At 37.7% G+C, this 22,865-nt stretch overlaps 1 protein-coding gene across 2 annotated transcripts; it reads right to left on the bottom strand.

The window, feature by feature from the left end:
• Window positions 1-200: 200 nt before the first annotated feature.
• On the bottom strand, window positions 201-22,865 carry LOC116324856 (pantothenate kinase 1-like). Of its 2 annotated transcripts, none has more exons than XM_031745623.2 (8): window positions 21,948-22,865; window positions 10,780-10,926; window positions 10,389-10,594; window positions 8,477-8,730; window positions 6,469-6,645; window positions 4,651-4,774; window positions 2,995-3,120; window positions 201-2,834 (listed from the first exon to the last, which is right to left on the bottom strand). In XM_031745623.2, the coding sequence occupies exons 1-8, from the start codon at window positions 22,234-22,236 to the stop codon at window positions 2,775-2,777; spliced, it is 1,383 nt and encodes a 460-aa protein (XP_031601483.1). In that variant the 5' UTR covers window positions 22,237-22,865; the 3' UTR covers window positions 201-2,774. The 2 variants fall into 2 exon arrangements, with proteins under 2 accessions (XP_031601483.1, XP_039477843.1); XM_039621909.1 differs by lacking the exon at window positions 21,948-22,865 and adding an exon at window positions 21,244-21,476.

Consider the following 22,865-nt stretch of genomic DNA (forward strand, 5'->3'; position numbering starts at 1 on the left):
CTCTCTTCACAATATTATGCCTCCATTATTTCACTACACTATTACTCAAAACACTTGCATAAGTGACGGCATTTACATTGATCAAGCCATTACAAAGCTTATAAAGCCTGTTAACCTTTCAGCAGAAATTGAATACCAACTTTTAGTATGAATCACACTAGCTGGACTACAATGAGACAGATAACCCAAACCATTTGTCAAAAAAAAAAAAAAAAAAAAAAAAAGTACAATTTTCTATTTTGATTCTGTTCAATCACCAAATGGGAAACAATGAGGCATTTTCAATTCACAAGAAAATCTTTTTAGATGTTATTGCACTATGGGTGTCAGTTTAAAATAAACATTTCACAAAAAGTGGCCTATGAGCCTACTCTCCCATGTGTTAAACACAAACAGATCAGCAAAGCAGCTTAAGGGTCGGGGTCAAAGTGTAGTCAGTGTGTATGTTAGATGGTGAAGCGGGGACAGTGGCAATCACTCAATATTTGTCAATAAAATGTACAGAATACTTTAGTAGGCTACATTAAACTAGCGCCTTAGGATTTTACCCTTGTAATTTTAAGTTTCTGTGTTATTCATGTACTGTGTAAAACCCACAATACTGAACACAGCTGGAGGTGTGAGTGTTGATAAAAAGTCTAATGATTGAAGGCAAATTAAGCGACGACTAACTCGAGATTGCAGAAAGAGCATAGTTCCTATTCGGGAGAGTAAAGGCAGGTAGACAGTTACACCTAATATATAACAGTGGACAGTATTTCCTGCATTGCCCAGCTTTATAGCTCAGCTGCTTTGATGATAAAAAGAAAGGCTGTAAAGGTTCAGGCTAGGAAGTGAAGATAGGTGGGACATAACAGCGTAATACACTTGTGGTCTGTTTCTCGAAAAACACTAGACAATTCTTATAGCAAATGGAAAACTTACTAGTGTGACTCTCTACAACTGTTGTTTCTAAGCTTAGTAAATAACACAAACCTTTCCTGTGTCCATGCAAACATGCGCTCATGTTAACTAAATTTCAGCATTCTCAAATAATCGCAGATCACGCTGTGATGGCAATGCTAAATTATTACATATTAAAGCTCTACGTGCCATTTTCAAGTATATGATAAATATACAAGTGTTACTTTAGGCCCTGTTACCTCAGTGCAGAGATCTGGACTGGCTCTCGGTTCAAAGGGTCCGAGTCTCTGATCCTATGGGTATTACCCTAAGTGTTAAAAATAGACTCTTTTATAGTGCTAGTGTCAATATAGACTTAAATCAGTGCAAACAGGCAGCAATGGCATATGAAGCCCATTCTCTGTTCAAAGTCTACCACATAATTGTGGCTAATTCTCACCAATTATTTCAATTTAGACAATTTGGATTTTCCAGATTTTTATGGTTGTTTCACAGCAATCATAAAGTACCTGTTTAAAATTCTTGGGAATTTTGGACAACTCTTAAAATTCTGTAAGTGCTTGTTTTTAGAGACGGGTAATTGGGGTTTGGGGGAAAATACAATTTCATGGACCAAACCTAAAACAGCTACCAACAGTGTCGGTACCAGAATGGTAAACAGTCTAACATGTTGGGGTGACTCCTAGCTGTCTCCCACAAACTGACACTTTACCTTTGCATCATCAGCTAATTATTTTTTATGTTGGGATTCTGAGTCTGAACATTTATTAAAATCACACTACAAACACCCAAACAAGGCAGCAGCGTGGCAGAAAAGCCAGAAAAGGATGAATGATGCTTCCATCTTCCTGACACTGACAGAAAACAGGGAAATTAAAGAAAAACAGAAAGAAATATAAAGATTAGATCAAGTATTTCATACGTCACAAACACAAGTAGCCGAGTCAGACTGGGTCCTCAACAGTAGTTCTGGCGATGCCAGTCAGAACAGAACAGAACAGAAATCAATGATGCACTGCAGTCTGTTGGAAGACAACGTCTTGGTCCCGTCACCTAACACTAAACTCAGCAGGTTGAGTATGCATGCATGGCAATCTGGTGGTGCTAGTTTTGCTTACATATAGGCAGACAAAGGAGAGACAAACAAAAAGCAAAGGCCATATGTAGTAGAGCAAAATAAAGACCGTTTTTTGTTTGTTTGTTTTTTTGCTTCCCATTGGAGCTGAAGGAGGCAGGTAAAGTATGAATCTCAACAGGTTTTGGCTTCAGTGCACTCAGCAGAAACAGTAGAGCAGTGGGCTACTTTTTGTGCAACAAACCGGCAACCACAGCTGCCCAACCCCCCGGTGATGTTTCCTTGAGTTGCTGGTGGTACAAATCCCTCATTCAGCAGTTAACTCTTCTGCAAAGGCATCCTATTTTAAAGAACTGTTGCACAAATTGTTTCCCGGCGCACTACTGTCCCCAGGATGTAATGCTACAGTAGCTATTCACACAAACACAATAACAAAATACACTAAAATACTTTGTGTCTCTGCTTCCTGACATAGGGCTGATTACACGAATCAGCAGACCCCATTAACGGAAACCATAAATAAAAGATTACAATATTAAAACCTCTATGATAGGGGGATGATGGGAAATTTAGGAGATGAATGTTAGAGGTCATTGTTATTTACAGGTGTTAAATTATTAAAAATGGCTTTTATCAGTTTCTGTGTTCTCTCTTAGTGTTCCTTTTGTGGCCTCTACGAATGGGACCTGTCAGCAGCTTCAAAAGTTGATGATGTCACAGCATTAAGACATCACGGCCTTCAAGGGCAGGTGACATCGTCTTGTCAAGAGTTGATGTTGTCCTGACAGAATTTCCTTCAGGGGTCCTCTGTTGTCTTGAGCAGCTCCATCAGTGCTCCCACAGCTCCAAAGTAACCCTGGAGCAAAAAGACAAGCACATAAATATATGTTTTATAGGCTTTTATCATGTAACCAACCAGTGCTTTGTTTCTGAGGGTAAATATAATGATTATAATTATGATTATAAACACATTAAATAATTGCTTTAATTTAACGAGAGGACAGCCATCTGCTCACCTCGTGTTCAAGGAAGAGGGCTCTTAGTTGGCCTTTGGACCAGTAGTCCATGGCATAGGCTAGCAGCTTGGTGGACACTGTGTTGATACGGAGGAAATTCCCAACAAACACCACACGCTCAATTTTCTTATGAGAAAAAGAAAAAAAAAAATTAAATTTAGAGAAACTGAGACCCAACAAACTGATCTGAAATCAGGCAGAGCTTAAACAAGTAATTCACAACTTGTTCTGATAATGAAACGCTGATGATTCGTATTTCTCTCCCCTCTCTCCCTGGACACGGTTAGCAAAAGGATACTAAATCCCAGGTCTTTCACTTGGTTAAATGAAACATTTTAAAGGTAAATTTTTCTTATGACATTGACATTTAATCCATGTCATGCAAATTTTAATAAAAACTGACTATAATAAAGGCATATAATTTACAAATACAGTAATAAAGAAAATATAAATAAAATAAAGTAATACATAATGGGACATGAGTTCTCTAGCACCACCACATGGTGGTGCTAGAGAACCAATAAACAAACACTGATGAAATCTGGTAGAATACCAAAGACACAAAAAATCTTGCAAAACATCCTGCTGTGTTGTGTGCAAGTGTGTAATTCTACCTGAAAATTTAGCAGGGTAACTTTGTGTTGGTCGATGTAGCTTAAACAGCACAATTCTATGCCAATATAATGGTCAAATACAGGACTGAAATCCAGTTACCAAGATTTTTGTTTATGATAAAATGGGGGTCTTAATTTTATTAGTAAGGCTTTCAGAAGTCATTTAAAAGAAACCCTCCTTAACCCTATATATGCACGTTTTTCTTCGCTGCAGCTCTGCATGCAGTGATAGCCCTGTACAATGCTGCTTGATCGCCATGCCACAAGGCAACACTGTAAAGAAGCTCACAGCATGTAGAAATACTCCAGACTGATCCTTTACTTCAGCTTTAGCTGCTACTGTTTTGGTTTTTAAATTAATTTTACAGTTGCCTATTAAACCTAATAATTTTTGTCACATAGTACCAGTAACCCCAATCCCAGAATTGTTTGCTAGCTTACAGCTGGCTATTTACAACATATTACAACACAAGTGTGCTGGGAAGAAATCTGGTGATTTTTTTTGCCACGAAAAAGAACTCCAAAACATCAGTATGATTTAAAATATAAACAAATCCAGAAACCTTACCAAAAAAACCCCAAAACTTAAAATTAAGGAATATATTTGGATTTCTAAAAATGCAAAAACAAAAAAAATTAAGAAAGCTCCACCCCCTACCACAGACACACACGACAACAAAGAACTTCTCTTTTCTATGGTTAAATAGCTATAGCAAGCCATAAGATGTAAATTGTGAATGTGTTTGTAAAGAACAATTTGATTTGAAGTTGATTTTATGTTTTCGGTAATCCTGAGTAGCCAGTAAAGAGTAGTTTAGGTGTAGGCGTGTCGATGGGTGATGCAATGACTAAATTCTGGTCTGGGTGTCTGTTTCTAAGAACTTCAACAAGAAACTATCTTAGAGGTTTATGAAACAGTAGATAAAATCATGCAAGTATCTGTATTACATAACCTTTATATGGCTGTTATGATTAGCTGGGTATAGTTGACCGACTCAGTGTGTGTGTGTGTGTGTGTGTGTGTGTGTGTGTGTGTGTGTACCTCGTTGACTGCACACATGCGTGCTATGGATCCTATGTTATTAGTGATGGTGACCAGAGTGGCTCTGGCCAGGTCTTCCTTACTGATGCTGTCTCGCTTCTCTTTGCTCATCATGTGACCAAAACTATAAGAGAGACCATTAAAAAACCCAAGTTGTAAAAGACATTTTCCTCAAAGTTTAATTGACTCTTCACATTAAAATAAACAAACAAACAAAAAACAGAAAAAAAAAAAAGAGAACCCGTAAATTCTTCAAAAACCTTTTGAAGCAGCTGTCACTGTGTGTGTGTGTGTGTGTGTGTGTGTGTTTCAATAAATCACTAAAAAGAAAACCATAACAAAACACCGATTAGAACTTGATAACTGTGATTACATGTGTTTTTACAATGCTTTATGGAACAACTTTGGACCCAGAGCTGCAGGTTTACTGTATACATGCTAAATTCAGTTTACCAGAGCAAATGAGCCTGTGTGCGTCTGTGTGTAAAATATTTATTACTAACTGTTCATTTATTGATATATTTTTGCTTTTTTTGCAATTAAACAATGCCCACACAATTTTGGATAATTTATCCTCTTATCCCATCGTGCTAAATGAGCAATTTATGTGAGCACATAAATCAGAGCTTTTAGCTCACTCATCAAGTTCCAAGCCAATTTCATCCACTTTACACAATTAGATTATTGATTAATCAGGTGTGCATTTTAGTGAGTAAAGATCAGTTTAGGTTTTCCAGCTTTTAATCAGGGACACAAATTAGGATTTACGCTAGTGTTGTATCCGCATCTACAATGTGTGTCCCCCCCCCCCCATTTTGTTAATCTTTCATAGTTACAATAACCAAATAGTATTTTAACAGTAACAATGCAGCCCAGCACAGCAGCAGTGCAGCCAGCTGAAATAAGCTCCTATAACATTTGCTGTGACATCTACAAAAATTACAAGTGTCACATACAGTCATGTGAAAAAGACAGTTTTTGCACAACATTGTGCAAACTAAAGTACACTCTTATTGCTTCCACAGAAAGAACAGACAGACTCTCCTAATCAAATGCAACAGATTCATTGTTTATAAATCATCTGCAGTTGTGATCACCTCTATAAAAGCAGATGGTTTGCCAGTTTGCTGTTCTGGAGTGTTCAAGTTAGTTTTAACACAATGCCACAATATTCCTTAGGAGTGGACATCCTAGAAACCTGAGAGCTACATCTCAGATTTTACAGGCCTCAGTTAGCATGTTAAATGTTAAAATTCACTACAATAAGAAAAAGACTGAACAAGTGGGTCAAATGTGAGGCCATCCATCTAACAGTTAAAACGTGGCCCCAATTTGGACATAAAACAGGACAATGATCCCAAGCACACAGAATATCTGAGAAATAAAACAATCAAGCTGTTGCAACGGCCCAGTCAAAGTCCAGACTTGGTGGGACAGGTCTCTTAATGTCATGCAGATAGTCAGAGATAATACTTACTTCAAGTTAGTGCTTCTAAAGCTGGTTCTACAAGCTACTGAATCATGAAATGTACTTAATTAAAAAGTTCCGCTTCACATGATTGCACTGGTTTTCATTATCATGTCAGAAGTGAAGACATTGGACAACCAGACAAATAAAAGATGGGCATCCTGGTCAAAGTTCAGTAATAAAAACCAAACACGGCTCTGTTCATTGCATCACACTGTTATATTTATTGTTTACTGACCTATTTTATAGTATGTATACAAACACTCCTAGGATCAGTCTGTATTTCATTGTACCGCTAAAAAAAACAAAACAAGAAGCTTTAAATATAGAAAGAAAAAACGTGATCGTACCTCGATGCTACAGCAGAGCCCTGTAGGCCAAATCGCTCGTAGTCTCCCCCATAAATATCTTTCACCAGTTTGTCCACATTTGTAGAGTCACCTTTGCTAGCCATTTCCAAAGCCTCCTCAAACGTCTCACAGCCAGTGAGCAGACAGCAAAGCCCCAGGAATGTACCACCTCCGAGACTGAAGACAAGAAAAAGAAAGGGTGTAAACAACAAATTATAGATCAAAGAAAAAGAAGGGAGAAAAATGCTACTGAAGTTTAAAGAAGCAATAGAAAAGGTGTGAACACTTTAACAGTGACAGTACAAATAATGCCCATACGAACTCCAACCTTGGAACAAACGTCAATTCCTAGGCCAACAAAATGTCTCACACATTATGCTTCAACTGTAAAAATAAAGCACGAAAAGCTTGTAATAAAAATCTATGGTTTTTATGGCTTTTGGGTGGCTGGCCATTTTAGTATTAAAGATTTAGTTTACTATGTTTTTATACTTTTATGTCTTTGTTTAAACTCCATATAATTTATCTTATTTTTCTTTGCATATATTTCTGATATTTGCTGCTAGACAATGTGTACAACAAAGGTTATTTTTAAACTGTCTATATAAATACATTGGATTAAAATATGCTACAAAATAAACACCTAGTTAGTGCCAGAATAAGAGAGGAGAAACAGAGCCAACATGAGACAGTTGTTTTGAAATAAAATACCTTATACAACATTAATGTATAAAGCCTTTGTGCCTCTACTTGACCACACTACTCACACCCACAACATGTGAGTTCAGTTTGATCATGTTTCTCTTCCTGGAACAGTGCAATAGACTCAGATGGAGGCTGTACACACACGCATAAACACTCTGATGTCACGGTGAGTAGCCGCAATAAGACACACTTGCCATTTACAGAACAAGTAACAGCAACTGTAGTTGAAAAAAAAAAAAAATGTTTATAAGGTAAAATATGATTTCACTGTATAACAGAATAATCAGGAGGCTGAGTAAATCTAAAATCATCTAAAAAGAAAAAAAACTCTTTGTACAACACAAAATGGAGAGAAGCAACTTCAATTTCTTACAAATTTTTATAGTTCATTCTATGATCATATCTAGTTCTACTATTATGTAAGTACTAAGGTACACAAGGTGATAATGAATGTGACTGTCGCAACTCAGGCAACTGAGTCTGGCATATCTGCCAGATCTACTAAAGTCATAAAAGAGCCACCTTCACTTTTGCACACACTATTGAGCAAATACTTCTCATGCAGAACTGCATGTTCAAAGGACACAGATGTAGGACTTCAGAGGACTTCACCACAACAACAAACAGCTATAATCCTTCTATTGTTTATCAGGTTGGAAATCACTTGGGCAAAACAGGACCTATTTTCTATCACTGGCACTTTTTTGTTCAATACATTTTGCTTCAAGCAATGAATTTATTTCACAGACAGGTTATAGAAACATTATTTGCTTAAACAAGTTTAATGTGTAGAATAATGTGTATATTCTACTACTGAGTGAAAAATAAAAATAAACACTTAACTATAGTAATGGTATTTTATCCTCTCAGCCTCATCTAGCAACAGTTTTTTTGTTTGTTTATTGTTGTTGTTTTTTTACTTTTCTTTAATTTTTATTGTTTCTCTCAGCTTGATTAATACATATATTAATAACGTTTTGGTATTGTCATCTACTGACATGGACTGTTCTACACACCATCACTTGCCTGTTAAATGACAGTAGACACACTGTATCATTAATCTCTTGATTTGATTTTTCAATATCTTTAAACGTATCCAATTTGAATTTTTATGTTCACTCATCCTCTGTCTAGAAATCTATGGCTCACTCCTTTCATTATTTTCTTTGTTTTACACAGCCTTTGAGTGATTTCCCTGTCGGTTTCCTGTGACTAAAGAATCAAGTGAATTAAAATTTATATTCTTCTATTCTGCTTATAAATATTCTGTGTGCACCCTTAAAGAGGTTCCCATTCTCCTCACCTGGTACCAGTCACCCGTTTGTAGTTGTTCTCTGAGTACACAGTCAGTATGGAGACCCCTGAGCCAATGTTGACCAGCAACATAGGAAAGGGGTTGTCCAAAGTGCAGGGCTTCTTCACACAGCTCTGGGTGTCTGATGGGTTCTGGAAGTAGTAGCACTCAGGGTGTCCGTTGAAGCCTACCCGATCGACAAACAGCAGACCACGAATCAAGCAGTCCAACTCGTCCAGCTTAAGCAGCTCCAGGTCAGCCATCTGCTCACAAACGTAGGAGGTTTAAAACATTGAGAAGGCACTATTTTATCTGCAAAACTGTTCCTGATGATTTAAAGTAAAACATTCTTGTAACCCTTGATTTGTCAGTTGTATAGTATTAAAATGACTTTCAAATCCTCACTGAAAATGGCCTTTAAAACTTAAAATTTCCTTATCCAAATGCAGACTAGGCTATGAACATTCCTATAAAAGCATACAACGTGGTAATTGCTGTAAACTGGCATGATGGTATCGGCGTAAAGATTAAGAAGAGAACTGGTTGCTTGTAGTAAATAATAGAGCCCAAGAACAACACTGAAAAAAGTAGAACCACTTATTTGATAGCTTGGAACAACACGGAGTTGGAATTGTTACAGCAAGTAACATGAATATATGGTGGCCATGGTGGGTAAAACAAAGATTTATAATTGTTGTAAGGAGAGATATGACAGCACACTTGAAACTGGGAAAGGAAGTGTGCAAACACAAAAATTATGAGCCACAGCATTAATGTTTTGTGACTGCTAAGACAAATCAGCAGTTAAGACAATCACTAAATGTTCACAAGTCTGTGTCATACTTTGTGCAAGTATTGCTTGTCTATACAAAAGCTATGACTTTGAGAGATAAACAAAAAAAACAGTGTAGACTTGAGACTTAGTTACATATTTTAAAACACATTGGAGTTGAATTGATGACATTTAGCACAGTTTGTGCAGTGCCAGAGATTTCACTGATCCTGCTGAAGTGCAGACAAGGTCAATGAACTTAGGTAAAAAGGTACTGTGAGGGAGGGCAAGAATTTCTGATGAAATTACATTGAAACACGATTCTGTAAACAAATGACCTAGATTTTTTTCACTTTTTCTTCATTAATTTATCTATTAACCATTTTCTTGATTGTTTATCTAGAGTTTGAATTAACATATCAAAAATGGGGGCTAAAGACAAAACAAAAAAGTCCCCTTCTGAAACCCAATATGCCATAAACTGATATTGACCTCCCTAGAAATGTAAATTCATATTGCTTGTTCAGTACAGGTGGTTACTCCTGTTTATTCCCAGCTACTTTTTCACAGCAACTTTTGAATGAATCAGTCAGAGACTAAACGTCACCTCAATATGAGAAGTAATCAAAACCTCAATAAAAGTAGTCAAGATTACCAGCAAATTCCTGGAGAGAGACTGCTGACACTATTAAAATGGACAAAGACGTAGAAAAACTTGAGGGACGATTGCATTAAAAAAAACAACTCTAAAATACTAGGACATGACCACAATTTAATTAACACATATTGCACCACGCAAAGTATGAATCCTTGCAATAGTGCTGGTTACTTGCATTGGTTACGTCGTGGGCTATATAAAGAGTCACTGCACAAACTCTAAATCTGCCGTTATTTGCAAAGGGTAACCACCGTGGATGAATCTGCATATTTGAATTGGCACAGATTTTGAGACATGAACGATTTGTGTCCCCTCCCAATCTTGCACTGGGGAACTTTAACATGTCAGAGGAATGTGTTAACCAATACACCACATATCTATTTTCAATCAACTAAGTATTTGATTAATCAACTATTCACTGTAATTATGTCATAATGTTTAATCAGTACTACTGATACTGAGATGTTATCATAGATATACTGCACACACACCATTCTGAAGTCATTCTCAAACTTGTAAGCCCCGCCTCCAGTGGCACACAGTGTTGTGTGCAAGCTGGAGAAGTTCTTATCCCGTCCCATCTGAATAAAGCGGGGCATGGCCTGTGTTGGGAAGCGAATGAAGTGCAGGTTTCCTGTCCTGCCGCACATGGTCAGATTCCTCAGCTCCAGGTGAACATCACGTACACCTGTTTTACCTGAATGAGGAAAGAATAATTTTTACCATATGGTATTGTCTCCTGATTTGTGTTAGGGTTTTAATTTCTTTTGAACACTCAAGTAACCCAAAAGCTGAATTTGAAGCTGATAACAAAATTCATCTCATAAATTGTAAAACTGTAAAATATATCAGTGAGAGATACCCATGTGTAAATAGTCATACCATAGGCAACGTTTGAGGTGAGGTAGCGGCGGATTGACTTGAGGTTTTCCACTTCCTCCTGTTCTTCCTCTGCAGTTATATCGACTGGCTCAAAGTACACCAACTTGACCAAAGTCCCACCAATGTCCATACCAAACCAGGGGAAGGCTGGAGAAGGTAATGGAAAAACAAGGAAACTGTTACTTTTTAAAAAAAACAAGACATTATGCAGACATTTTTGCATAACATATTGAATTCTGGTTGTTCTGTTAATAAAAATAAATACAAGCCTATTTCCTTTGCAAATGATAAGGACATACCCCTGAACCATGATGTGCTCTAGACCAAAGTTGCATGAAACAAGCACCAGAGACTCAGAGTAATAATCCTTAATAGAAATCTATGGAAGAACTCAATAACCGCAAGGCATTTATCCCCAATCCCTCTGCCAAAAGCCAATTAAAAGCTAAACCAGGAAACATATGAGCCAACTGTGTTGCTGCACAGATACATGCAGTTGAGAATCATAACACTTTCAACTGTGATGTGGCAGGCACATCTGCTCATTATTATCTAAGCCTATGGATATCATAATCAAGGAATGAATAAAGGAAATGAAGCAAATTCCAGTAATTCTATCAATGGAGTTTATTACTAATGTCTCCCTGTTCATTTAGATAGGAGTTGCAAAATAACTGCCCAAAGGCAGTTAAGATATCCAAATTGCCAAGACAGTAATGTTGCTTCCAGGATGGTTTTAGTAGGAGCACTGTACATCGAATGCTGCAAAAAAACAACAACACCCGAGCGAGGGGAAACAATCTGGACTTGATATTTTTTGGGGTAGAACACTGAGTTCAGCACAAAAAGATGAAAATCTTCTGGCACCACTGGCTAGGAAAAAAAAAGCTACCACAGCACAAGATTGCCATAGAAACAGTTACCACTCCCCATCATCTCCCGTTCGCTCGGTATCTCATACACTGTTCAGCCTCCTATTTTCTTTTTCCCTTAGCTTCTCCTCTCAGCCTTTATCACAGTCTCATACACACCATCCATCTTCCTTTCTCGACCTTTCCCACTTCCTCCCCTCCTCCATCTAAACTTAATGCAGCATTCTCTCATTTGGAGTTTTTTGCCTTTCACCACACATTTTTCCTTTTTGTCCTTTGAGCTTTTTATTTTACTGAACACCATCTTCTTCCAGCTTCATTCTGTTCCACTCCTTATAGCTTCCCCTTGTTTCTCATCTGTCAGTCACTTTAATTAAATTAACATTTACATGGCCAGGATGACATAAGTGATACTGCAGGATGTTTTTAATTCACCACAAAGCAATGGATATTTGCCTCCAAAAACAATACATCAAATTGTATTTTTATTGTGTTTTTCAAGACGTACAAAATATATTGCCATATTTATAAGCTAACTGCATTGGCACTTCAGCAAAGAGAAAAGTTCTGGTTGAAATCTTGGTAAAGAATGGTTTGATAACAAAATGAGGTTACACAGAGCTAAATCAGAGGAAAACACTCAGCATACCTCAAATCTAGTTTTAAGTTTTTGCTGTGCTGTAGAGAGGTAAGACAAATATGAAAAGGAAGGTTTCACACATGACATTTAATACCAGCTGTATCATTTAGTGTGTTATTTGGAACAATGGAAACCATGTGTTCAAGACAACCATGCTCACATAAACTATGTGTTGCTGTGGTGCTGTGGAAGGCAGCATTGAACAAAAGATTGTGTTGAAGCCAATCATTTAGTACATGACTGGTAAACAGCACACTGAGACAATATATAATACGCCTTTCACATGTAAACAAAATCCTACAGAAACACGAATGATAAACAAATGAAGCTTCTTCTACAACTCCTTGGCTGATCAGTTTATTATGAGATATGTCACACAAACACTGACACTTGCGATGTGTCCTTACTTTATACATCAGCTTGATTTCCATTCTAAGTAATTGTTTATATATTTCTCTGTAAATATAGAATCAGCAATTCAAGATTTAAGACTTATAAACTTGGATTTTGCTCACTGAATACTGTTAGATGCTAAGAACACATTTTATTTCAAAGCTTCAATGAGAGTAAATGTTGATCAGTAAGCATCTCTACTGAAGCAGCTACCTCTGAATAGAAGTTCAGCAAATGATTAATCACTTAACTGTAAAAAGAGTGCGTGTGCCTGCAGTCATCAGTTTCCTATCAATTTCAAAAACTCTGAATAATAACATTAAATACAACAATAACATACAAATACAACATTCATAAATAATTCATCAATTAACTGTTTCAAATCCAAGTAAATCAGACTTAGAACATTGATATCTTTGACTCTTTACCCTTATGACAGTAGTAGTTAAACACTGAACTAATTTACCAGCATTTGGACTTAAAAAGGTCAGCACGTAACTGTTCACTGCCCTCTCTGCGCCTTGGCCTTTGCATGATGATCAGAGTGACTATTTCACAACTGACCAGTGAAGGGAACAGACTGACTGTCTGGCTTACTGAGGCAAAGTCCACTTTCAGCTAAGCTCAGGATTCCACTTCAGAGGATGACGACTTATCATCCTTTGACAAGTGGTCATCCTTTATGATTTGTTAGCAATTAGTGTTAGCAACACAAGCATATGCACATGTGACCCTCAATCTAATGTTTATGGTAAATTATGTCAAACTGACATACTATACAGACAAAAGTATTGGGCCAAATGTCTTAATCTTTGAATTCATGTGTTTTAAATCCACAGGTTTTATACACAGGTGTATAAAATTAGGCACCTAACAATGTAGTCTGTCTTTAAAAATGTTTGAGAAAGAATGTGTGGTTCTAAAGAGCTCACTGAATTCGAGTGTGGTACTGTAACAGGATGCCAAGATTGCAAAAACTAAGTTTGCTGCATGTCTTCCCTTGTAAAAATTCCACAATCAACTGTAAGTGGTATTATTGCAAAGTGGTAGGGTTTAGGAACCACAGCAACTCAGCCACAAAATGGCAGACCATAAAGACTTACAGAACAGGGTTGCTGTGAGCTGAGGATCTTAGTGTGTAAAAATCACGAGTGCTCTGCTGACTCAATAACTACAGGGTTCCACACCACCCTCTCAGAGTAAACATCAGCACAAAAACTGTGCACCAAGACTTCGTGGAATGGTTTTGGCCAAGCAGGTCCTGTAGGGGGAATGTGTCCTTATACGATACGGTTTACTGTTTGTCAGTAAAGTGAATGCGCAACAGTAACTTCAGTATTAATCTCTTCAGTGTAACATCTCACTTTTGGTGAAACTGTGTCACAGTCTCCACTTTTACACCTACTAAAATCTACTTTCTTTTGAACACATAAAGGATAGGCTTTGTAAATGATATACCACTGATATTGCTTTTAATGTCAGCAAACTGTCGTAACCAAAGGTTACTCAGGTTTCACATTATTTTTAATATCTATAAAATGATTTGCACAGAACAATGTAAACTCATGCAATACTTTTACACCTTTGCCTATTGAAAACTGAGCTAACTAATAGGAACCAAAACCAACTCTATGACTTTTAACCCTGTTAAGGTTATCTGTTGATAGCCCAACGCTACACCTGCTCCAACTCCACTACAGTGGCTAATGCCTCTTTCAGTCACCCACCACCACATTCATTGTCTAGTGCACTTTTTTGCCACTGTGCCCTCTTACCCAGTGACCTGCTCTCATGTCTGTAAATAAGAACTGACAGACATTGATTTTCCAATGCCTGCTGTGGAAATCTCACCTGCTAGATTTTTTTTTTACTCAAATATTCCTCTTGTTGAGTGTGACACTAATGATTCTTAGATTCATTACTATCATTTTATCCTGCCAAACAAAGAGAATATTTTTTTCTTTTTCTGTTTTTTTTAAATACAGGAAATACATGCTTATAATAGAGACAGCAGCTCTCACCACTGAGATCAAGATTAATAGTTTAAAAGAGAAAAGTAAAATTGCACAAGTATTATGGATTGTTACTAGCATTTCTGTCTTCCACCTTCAAAGAAATGAAATCTCCCACTGTGACAAAATGAAAGGCAACACTGCAAGGAAAGGTTACGAAAGCCAGCCAGCCAGGGTAGATGACAGGGTCTGCCTCAAGTGACAATCATGTTTTTCTCCATAACCCCAGCCAAAGAACAAACTCACAAGCAGTACATGACATGATTCAAATTCAGAATTTAAATTTATACAAACAAACATATTTTTTTTAACATTACAGTATAAAAATCATGACTTCCTCCCTGAAATAAACATAAATAATCTAAGGATTTTAATTTAGTCTATTTTGAACTTCTTGGAGACTCTAACTATGTTAACGTCACTGCTCTGACCTTTTAATGATCTGTGTGAAAACTACAAACTTCCTGTTTCCCTTTTTAGGGTTTTATGTTGTCATTGTGGAAATTCTTTAAACTACATTTAAGCCACAATAATAATGTTAGTAAGGAAGATGTCAGTTATGGTTCAGATGGTACAGCAGAGTGTCCACTAATTGCAAGCTTGGTGTTTCAAGCTCCAGCCCCTTCTGTTGATGTTATATGTCCTGAACCTGAAGCACTGAAATTGCTAACATGGGCAGCCAAGTATCATGCACAGCGTCTGCAACACTGGTGTTTGTCTTGAACAAGAGGCAAAAATCACAAATACGTTGTAAGAGAAAACTGTAACCCTGTTTTGAAGCCTGTTGGCGATAATGTACAAAATGTAATGCCACAATGCAATAATTGAAAATGACTTCGTCATTAAGACAAGATATTAAATGTTGAAAATGAGAAGTTGTGGCTTCCATTTGATTACATGATACTGCATTGCATTTATTTAACAACACTCTCTAACTATTTGGGAATTGATTTGACCTCTTTTTTTTTCTTGAGAAAGGATATGAGCTGCTCAGCAGTTCAGTTATACTTTTCATTTTGTAATGTTTTCAGTAAGTGACAGGACTACGTTGCCAGCCCCAATCTTTTACTAAAGATCCATGCTGTTGTATTACATGGAGAATTTAGTGTGGCATTATTCTTCTAAACAAGCCCTGTCTTGAAGAAGACACGGTTCCATAAAATATTTACATATTGTTCAGCATTAATGAAGCCTTCACAAATGTGCAGATTATCTGTACTATATGAAGCCTCATTCAGTCAGAAGTACTAGCTTTTCAACTTCAAGCTGATCACAAGTAGGAAAGGTCCCTCTACCCCTGGCCCAAAAACACAGCATCCATGATTTTTTTAAAAAGGAAAAAAAAATCTGATTTTAATTTGACAGACCACCCGGACAGTTTCCATACCACCTCAGTCTATCATAAATGTACTCAATCTTAGAGAGGATAAAAATTAAAAATTAAGCTCTAGAGTTCTTCTGAGGTTGTGTCTAAAAGTGGGCTTAGTGGACAGGAAAAAAAAAGAAAAAAAAAAAGAGCAAAGAGCAACAAAGGGACCTCTTTGGATTTCAATGAGGGATGCTACATTTTATTCAACAAGGCCACTACATCAATGGGAAACAGAACTAATAGAGCACACATAGTCATCAATCACCATCAATTTTGTGTGTGGAAATCAGAGGCTAAAAAGACTGTAAATCCAAAGTTTGGGGACAATAGGTAGCAGAGATTAAAGTTGCTAGTAAATGCATTAAGATGTGTAAGCATCTCTTGTTTTATCATTTCTCTTTGTTACTTTTGTGTTTTTTTGGTAACCTTTTGCACTGCCTATTTGACTTGGACTTCTTAAAAGAAGAGACCCGGTATGTCTTCAGGAACTTTGTAACTAAATAAAGCATATATAAAAAAAATAAAGAATATCAAAGAGATATAAAGTTAACTAAACGCAAAAATACTGTTGATACAAATGCTCCCTTCTGCCAGGTTTGCACAATAGGTCAAGACAGACTACCACCAACTTTTTCTAACATGTCAACATTGGCTGTGTTGGGACAAAGTTTCCACTTCATGAAAAATGCATTTCCTGACTGACGTGTCAACGTTTTGTCCTGAGGGTGTCTGTATCTCCAACTTGCGAGGATGCTTTCCTGGGAGAGATGTTATCAGCAAATATGAATATACAGCCTAGTCATTTGAGTACTTTTTTTGTTATTGTTGAATTTTATGGACATGCCTGTGATAGACTGGAAGTCTGTCAAGGTTGTACCCTGCCCCCCTCACACTATGATAGATGAGATAGGCTCCAGCACCACCAGAACCCTGAATTTGATAAGTGGAAGAAAATGGATGGTTGAGTGGATGGATTTCATTAACACACTGAAACTTGATTCACTGCAAGGCAAATAGGAAAACTACTGTTAGCTGTTTCCATCACTCTTTTACTATTATGTAGAAAGTTATTTAAGGTATCCAAAGCATTTAAATCTCTCTAAGAGTTGGTCTTTAGCAATTTCAGGGTCATGGAAAAAACAAGAAGTCAGGAACTCCTGACTTATTCAAGGCTTCAAAGAGCATACAGGGCCATATCACACAAACACACTTTGCCCAGCCAAAGAGCAAGGTTGGGGCATGAAGAGTGATTTGTGTAGATGTAGGTAAAAGGTCCTTGGCCTAACAAACACCTGTATTGCACTGCATGTCCCCATGACATACACAGATTTTACACACACACACACACACACACACACACACACACACACACACACACAAAAACTAACATATATATAACATTTCTCATTGCTTCACCTTTAAGCTCAGGTTTCATAGAAGGGCTTGGTGTTTGTATGTGTGTGGAAGCACATTATGCAAAAAGAAGAGGGAATGACACAACAAAAGTATTGCTTTTGCCCCGCATGACAAAAATGAGTGAGAGAGACTTAAAAAGTACACCAAAAAAAAAAAAAAAAAAAAAAAAAAAAAAAAACAGTCCGGTTCCTTTATTGCATACCTAGACAATATATTTACCATTAGTAATGACAGGGCATTACTTTAAAATGTCATAGATTACATCTTTTTTCATTTAAAAGATTTTGATAAGTTACAGTGCTAACCAGAGGTTGAATGTATATAAATACATTTACTCAGTACAAAGTACAAATTAGCTGTCCTGTTCAGCTACATTTGCCTTTTTTATATTCTGGGATGATGTAAACATTCTGATGAAGATAATAAGGATGTTTTGTTCTGGATATTCTAAAGTCTTAAGATTAAGTGTTTCACCATTATCTTCATCTCTTTTTGCATCCACTTTACTTTTACTATTACGAACATATTATTATAGTTACAATCAGAGAAGTACCACCATCACCTTCAATGTTACTGCTAAAACTTAATTACATCCATCATTTCCCACACTTGACCTTTACTTAGATGTGTATTTTTTATATCCAATACAACAACACATTCAATTTATTACTGAGAAATCTTTGTTATTATTTGAAGCATCATCTGCTATTACCACATAATCTAGTCCGTCTGGTTTCATGTTTCCTCATGGGCAGGCTGGCCTTGAGTCTGTATTACCTCAATAAACAAAAGCCAGAGTATTGTTTTGTTATGTGCTATGTGTTTTGTTATGTCTCAAGTATTCCCTTGTTCCAGGTTCTGTACTGCAAGTATCAATTTGTGATATCACAGGAAATTACTTTTTTCATTGCAGACTATTCTTTGTGCAATTAATTTTGTATACCACAGATATAAAACACACACACACACACAAACGAATCCTGGAAACAACTTATTTCTATTTTAAAACAGCTGCTGACCACTTTCTACCTGTCAGTTGTTGATGGAGGCAGTGGTACAACCGGTCTGTGGGCTACTCTTCCTTGAGCTGTTGCTGGTCTGTCAGCCAGCCAAAGAGAAGAGTAAAGTTATAGCATAAAGAAGCATATAGAAGTGAAGCCAAGTGTGTCCACTGCAGCCACTGTGCGTAATTTTCATATTACATCTTTTTTTCCCCTCACTTGTCCCATTCCTGTCAAACACCGTCCTCTATTCTGGTCCACTTGTCAACCAATCCGCTTTCAACCACTGCACAACATCATCAACAACCAGCAATTTGCAGTTGGAATTTTGGAGGACTGCATGGGAGCAAGTTTTCGTTAGGTGAAAACCCCTCCAAGTGCGCTGTCCTTGGGAACATTTATAGGCAAATGGCACTTTTCTACTCTTTAGAAATGGAAATCAGAAGAATTGCAGGACTCCACATAGTTTCAGTGTGGAGGAGAAGTTTCAGTCTGGAGAAGAAGTTTTGGTTGGTTTTTGGGTTTCATAGGTCAAGCACTTCCCCTCATCTGAATTTACATTATCTCTGAAACAATCTCCACCTTCCCAAATTTCCTAAACATTTACTGAAACTCGTCATCATGTCTTAGTCACAATCCATTAAATAAGGCAGTAGTAGAACACTGACTGAACCTGTGGCACACCTGGATGAACCTGTACATGTATCTCTTTATCAGCAACTATTTTACTAAATTATGCTCAGGTTGAACAGGGTGACCCAAATGAGATTGAAACTGGGTGTGACACTGTTACTTTTTCTGTCTGTCTGTTTGTTTCTGTCATTAAATGAAAAAGTCGCAACCTGAATATATCCAAAAACTATCACAGGTTTCACTTGTGAGAATGCTTTTGAGACACTCATATATGAGATATATTTGTTTTCTGTTACTAAAGTGGCAAAAATAAAATAAAACTGACAATTACTACACCCTCAATTAAGGGACATGCACACAAATGCCAGAACAGTTTCAGGAAAACTTTGGCATGAGATCCTCACACTAATCTAACAAAGCTTAAAACATATTCAATTCAATTTTATTGAATTGCCAATTCACAATAAAAGTCACCTCAAGACGCTTTATAGTGTAAACCCTACAATAATACAGAGGAAACCCCCAACAATCAGATGACCTTCTGAGCAAGCACTTGGTGAAGGAAAACCTCGCTTTTAATAGAAAGAATTCTCCAGTAGAACTGGGCTCAGGGAGGGACAACTATCTGCCACACCTGGTTGGGGTGAGGGTGACAGTGCACTTCAGTAATGGATGTAATTACTCGTATATTTGCACTGTATTGAAACATTCTTGTATAACTTGTATAAATATCTCTTTATGCCTGTTTGAACAAACAGGATAAAATCGTATGTGCTGGTTAAAAACTAAAAGGTCAAACTGAAACATTAACTAATAAAAAACTGTGAAGACAAGTTTCAGCTTTGTTGTTAACTGCGTGTACTAACTGCTGCCAAGTTGCTTCCGGTGCAAATAAAGGGTACTACAGGCAGTGTTACCCGAAAGTAACCCCAGCCTTAAACCACTTCAAAAATCACACCCCTGAGGGGAACACATTCCAGGTTCAGCCCTCACTGAGGAAAAGCTTAGAAAGTTATCCTGGTTTGACAGAATGGCTGGCCTGCATCCAAGGATAACTCAACCATTAAGCAGAGCAGCTCTGACCGGACATTTCAAAGTTTACAGATGAAATAGTCCTTAATGTTGTAATCTGGGCTAATTCTGGTGTAGGTTCTTCTTTCCAGTGGCACCACTTCTCTTATGATTTATGCATCAGTTATCACAGAAAGCCAGATCAAGATGTGAAATCTAAAAAGTATGTTATATTAGTCTACAGTAACATTTTATCATGGTGATTTTCAAAATTTCTGATTAGCTTTTCTCATATCACTCACAGATACAAACCTCAGTACATACTATATATATGCAGTGGTACATCTAACCAAAAGAAGTTATTCTGTCTTATCTTTTTGTACTTGATTTTTCATCCTACAGAATAACAACTGATAATATTTATTCTCTGATAAGTCTTTCAAACAGATTGCAATGTCATTCTTTAATAATAAAACGTTTTTTATGGGTTGATTTCTGTCCATCAGTGAGTAAAGTGCAGCAGTACTATAAAAATGTTGTGACAAAGTGACAATGAAAGAATTTTAAATATCAGAGCATAATTAAATATATTTCTATACTCTAGTCACTTTGTAAAAAGAATGCAATGCATTAAGAACAACAGGTAACAGTTTTCTTAGTAAGGAAACAAAACCAAGCACTTTTTAAAAATATGTGTACATTAGTGTATTTGAGATCTCATAAGGGAGGAGATTAATATAGAACAAGCTTGTAACGGGTTAAAGTGACAAAAAATCCACTGAAAACCAAGAACTATGTCATCAGCCTTTGTCTCTCCCAAATAGTCACTAACAGACTCACGCAATGCCGTCATGCTTACTTATAAAGAAAGGCATTCAAAAGCCCATGTGGTCACTCCGCAAGTATCTCCACAGAGCAGTAACGAGATTTACCATGACAGTCACACTCAGCCATAACAAACCCAATGGCTTTCACTGAATGCTTAAGTATGGCTGGCAGTCAGCTGTGCACGAAAGCATTACTGACTGTTATGTCCATGTAATTAAGAGTAATTCTACATATATTGTAATGCCTAGATATCCTCAGTACCAACAAATAAAAGACAACTAAAACTTACCAGGTTTCTTCTCATTTATGAGTTTCATAATGTTGCAAGATATCGTCTCACGGAGTGAACAAAATAATAATAATAACAACTGAAAAACGTTAAAAACTGTATCTCCGCAGAAAGTGTTAGTCAGTCCCGGAGATCTGAAAAGACTTTACTCGTTGAATAAAACGAGACTTTCACATATTCTCTGTTAAAACTTCCAACTTTACCCGGATGAACCTACTCCCATCATCAGAACATACTCGGTAAATAATGGGGCGGGACTGCTGCTCATTCACCCTCACTCTTGTAGACAAGAGTCCAGTGCTTATTGGCTGCGGTAAACCAGGCCCACTTATCAGGAGCTTTTTCACCACCAGAAACCGACCAATCACAGCGCTCCAAATGCAACCTGAGGGTTCATTAAAAACAAAAGGGGGTCTCCCTGGCGACGGCAGGGCTTGAAGATTGGACAGAACAGTTTAACGCATTCTAATCGGACACCAGTGTGATCTGAAGCAGATAACACAGCTATGATAAATTAGAAATCGTTAACAATGAGGCAGAACTCGCGCTGAGTGACAGCTTTTCCATTCCTCTCATTGCAACAATGCACGATTGTGCAAACACCGGCCGGTTGGTATTGCATTTACCCGGCTCATGTTTGGCACAACTGACAGCAGATACGGAAAAATCATGTCAGAACGAAAAAGAAAAACCCTTTAACTTACGGGGTCTGTGTTTTCGCACCGACTCAGTCCTCCTCCGTAGTCTGCACCTCTTGGCCGGGGACCCGTTGCACTCTGCATCATCTCCGCGGTGCAGATGATGCATGTTTTCAAACGTGCCGCTGCCGCTGGGTACGGTGCTTGAGCCGAATGCATTGCTGCTGCTGCTGCAACAGCTGCCGTTAGTGGCCACCATGACATGACTGTGAAAAACCTTCTGGCTCTGCCCATTGTTAACATGAAAGGGTCCCGAAGCTCCTTTCTTATCCACCATTGACTTGGCTTTATCCATGGCAGCAGCTAGCCTAACCTAACGTAGCTTAGCATCTGTGACGGAAACAAAACGTAAGAGCCCCAGCCGCTAGCAGTGTCTAACCCGGCTACTTTAGCTTAGCCAGCTAATACTAGCCCGTCTTCCAAAGTAATGAGGCAGTCTAGCGACCAGCTAGCGTCTTCACATAACGTATTTTAATCTAAAGTATGTGGCTAAATTGTGTCGTATATTTTACTATAATGTCCGTAAAAACAAAATTGCGAACAACCGCTAAAATACAGTGTTTCCCTTGAGGTCACTCGCGGTCATTTCCCTAAACTGAGATCCTGGCAGGCAGCAGCAGCCGGCGCGCGCGTGTGTGTGTGTGTCGGTGGACTGCTACGTCACATCAGCTCCTCCACTCAAGGCCTAAACCCGTTCACCTCCTCTAACCGGTTTTCTCTGCTTTCTGCAGGAGATGCACCGCAATTCTTCGCTTTAACACAAAGACATGCAAGAATGGACTCATTCCCCGTCGCCTTCGATGTAACAATGAACCGCGGCCGCTCCCTGCTGGCTTACTCTTCACGAAAGTCTACAGTACCACTCCGTGCAGCGGTGGGCGCTTTATTTATAAGCGTCGCTGTTGGCCGTCATCCTCATTCCCC

Source organism: Oreochromis aureus, linkage group 13 (assembly GCF_013358895.1).
Source record: "Oreochromis aureus strain Israel breed Guangdong linkage group 13, ZZ_aureus, whole genome shotgun sequence".
NCBI lineage: Eukaryota > Metazoa > Chordata > Actinopteri > Cichliformes > Cichlidae > Oreochromis > Oreochromis aureus.

Excerpts from the sequence above, each read along its gene's own strand:
- LOC116324856 (XM_031745623.2), bottom strand. The coding sequence starts at position 22,236 with ATGGATAAAGCCAAGTCAATGGTGGATAAGAAAGGAGCTTCGGGACCC. Across the intron at positions 3,121-4,650 it reads GCATGTGTGCAGTCAACGAG|AAAATTGAGCGTGTGGTGTT; the intron begins GTACACACACAC and ends TTTTCTCATAAG. Across the intron at positions 2,835-2,994 it reads CCCTCTTCCTTGAACACGAG|GGTTACTTTGGAGCTGTGGG; the intron begins GTGAGCAGATGG and ends TTTTTGCTCCAG.